This window comes from Drosophila kikkawai, chromosome 3R, assembly GCF_030179895.1.
Source record: "Drosophila kikkawai strain 14028-0561.14 chromosome 3R, DkikHiC1v2, whole genome shotgun sequence".
In the NCBI taxonomy this organism is placed as follows: Eukaryota; Metazoa; Arthropoda; class Insecta; order Diptera; family Drosophilidae; genus Drosophila; species Drosophila kikkawai.
In genome coordinates this window covers 13,553,825-13,556,302 of record NC_091731.1, presented here as the reverse complement: position 1 = coordinate 13,556,302, position 2,478 = coordinate 13,553,825, and the positions used below count along the sequence as shown (strand labels likewise).

The following is a 2,478-nucleotide window of genomic DNA, read 5'->3' as shown; positions in this document are numbered from 1 at the left end:
TGATTGAGTGAGCGTGGCCAAAGAGGAGTGGCGAAGGGCCATATCCAGGCCACCCGACCACCTGGCCACGCTTAATCAATGGACCGATAGACACACGGCCACAAAAACAGGAACAGGAACAACACGATCGCCCGCCTGCAATCGCAATCATGGACACATTCAGTTGCCCGACAACAGGACGACAAAGCAACAAAACCGTAAGCAATTGCCAGTCGCATAATGTCCTCCTCCTGGCCGCCGTTGCTGTTGTTGTTGTGAAAATCAAGTTGAAAGTTCCTGGCAACTTGAGGTGCAAGTGTCGTGTTTTTGTCAACGGGCCAACAGCAGCAATTTCCGTTTCCTGTTCGCCGCTGATGGAAAAACGAGCCAACGAGTCAACGAGTATAAAAGTTTAGATTACAAATTCACATACGTAACTGCAGCCGTACACTGGTCAGCAGTTGATTTACCGCTCTGTTACTGTTGTTGTCCCAGCACTGAGAGAAAAAAGGGGAAATGGAAAATAGACTCAAAATGCAGACTTTATTTTGAGGTTATAATACGATTTATTTGTTTCTTTTACATTTGTGGCATAAATCGAATTAATTAGAAGAAGAACCCAAGCATCTTGCCGCCCAGGTGCTTCCTTCTGGCCTCCTCGTGATCCATAATGCCACCCGAGGTGGTGAGCACAATGTAGCCAAATTGACGCGACGGCAGCAATGCGTTGGTCCACTTCTCGATGTCGTTGATGGGCACATCAAATCTCGGCGAGATCACGCCGCACTTGTTGAGACGTCCGGTAAGGTTGACCACGATCTTTCCTGGGCGGTGGTCATCCACGATCTCGAACTCGCCAATGTAGCCATGTCGCATCATCACGACCAGAAAACGGATAATCACCTTGGAGCAGGGACGCAGCAGGACCTGGCGTTTGCCGCGTTTCTCGGCATTGGAGATGCACTTCAGGGCGTCGGCCAACACGTTCATGAGCACCATAATAGAGGCTGTTTTTCAAGAAAAGTTTTAGAAGAAGTCAACACGTAAAGTCCTTCGTAGAAAATTCGTAGATAAAAGAAATAATCAGACCAGAGCCACACAAAAATAAAATCAAAATGCTTTAGGGGCAAATTTCACAAGGCCTTCTTGTGGAATTTAGCATTTTTGAAAAAAATAAGCTAAATTTTTGAAAAACATTTTACTAGAACTCGTTCTTGCCTGGAATTTTATTTTTCAAACTTGTTAGAAATCAATATATTTACCCAATTTTAATGATCTTTAAGATGTGTCCTAAAAAAAGAGAACTTTTTTATAAATTACATTTTTTGTTACAGAAAAAATCTTCTTGAAATGGAAACTTTTAGTTAAATAGCTCTTTTCCTGCTTACAATTTTTGTACAATTTTAAAATCATCTCCTTATGTGAATTTATTTGCTGTGTAAATGTTGGCTCTGGGTTTTGCTTTGCCTTTTCCCTGATTCGTTTGCCGTGTTTTCTTTTTTGGCCAGGCTCGTGTTGGCTTGGCTTGGTTTTCGTAGCCGGGCGCATGTTTTGTGGTCAACTCGGGGCAATGGCAATGCAATTGGGGCTGCCTTGGCTTCTGTTGCTTCTGCTCCTGCTCCATCTCCTGCTCGTGCCTCTGGTGCTGGTGGTGTGCTTTTTGCCATTGCCACTCATGCGTGCCACGTGCTATGCTTTGATGTGGGTTTCCATTCCACTCCACTCCTCCAGTGCGCCGCAGCCGGCTCCTAAATAAACTTGGAATAATAAGAGGGGCAAAAAGAATTGCCACACACAAGCCGGCCTCAAATGTTACTTCTGCATTTGGGCAAATTGGACTCGGCGAAAGCCACACGGAGACACGAAACTTTGTAAATATTTTATGCATAAACACATACCACCTGGAAATGGCTTTCGACACAGCATCAAATAATATTTACCTGGCCAAAACACAGACAAACACACACACACACACACACACACAAACTGCTCGTTCGGTTCATTAGGCCCAAAGAGCAAGTTGGGCCACAAAAGCAGCAGATCAACCCCGGATTGCGGCAGCTCAGTGAATTTACCAGCGATTGGTCATTTCTGGAAGACAGACCCAGCCGCATTTGTTTCTGGAATTCTGAATTCTCGAAGGCGATACGGATCAGGATCAGCTGTCGGAAGGCGGGAGAGGACCATAAATAAGGCAGCCTAATCAACACGGCCATTGGCAGCATTATTGTCACGTATTACTTTACATTTGGCCACGTTTGGCATGCTTCAAGCTCTTGCTGTTCCCCCATTCATTTCGCTTTTCCGCTTTTCCTCCATTGCCGCCATTGTCCTTTGCACTGGCAAGTGCATCCATAAATTGTGAGCTCTGTTCGGGCATCCTTTTTATTTATTTACTCCATGTAAGTGGAGTTCACTTTGCAATGCAATGCGCTGAGTGCAGGCTTCTCGCTGTCGCCGTTGCTGCCGGTTCCGACTCTTTCTGCGATGTATTTTGGC

At 45.4% G+C, this 2,478-nt stretch overlaps 1 protein-coding gene across 1 annotated transcript; it reads right to left on the bottom strand.

The window, feature by feature from the left end:
* Positions 1-532: 532 nt before the first annotated feature.
* On the bottom strand, positions 533-1,091 carry LOC108084535 (small ribosomal subunit protein uS8A-like). Its single transcript, XM_017180771.3, has one exon. The coding sequence runs from the start codon at positions 976-978 to the stop codon at positions 586-588; it is 393 nt and encodes a 130-aa protein (XP_017036260.1). The 5' UTR covers positions 979-1,091; the 3' UTR covers positions 533-585.
* Between the last annotated feature and the right edge of the window lie 1,387 nt (positions 1,092-2,478).

Bases quoted from the DNA above. Each gene is read 5' to 3' on its own strand.
- LOC108084535 (XM_017180771.3), bottom strand. From the start codon at position 978: ATGGTGCTCATGAACGTGTTGGCCGACGCCCTGAAGTGCATCTCCAAT.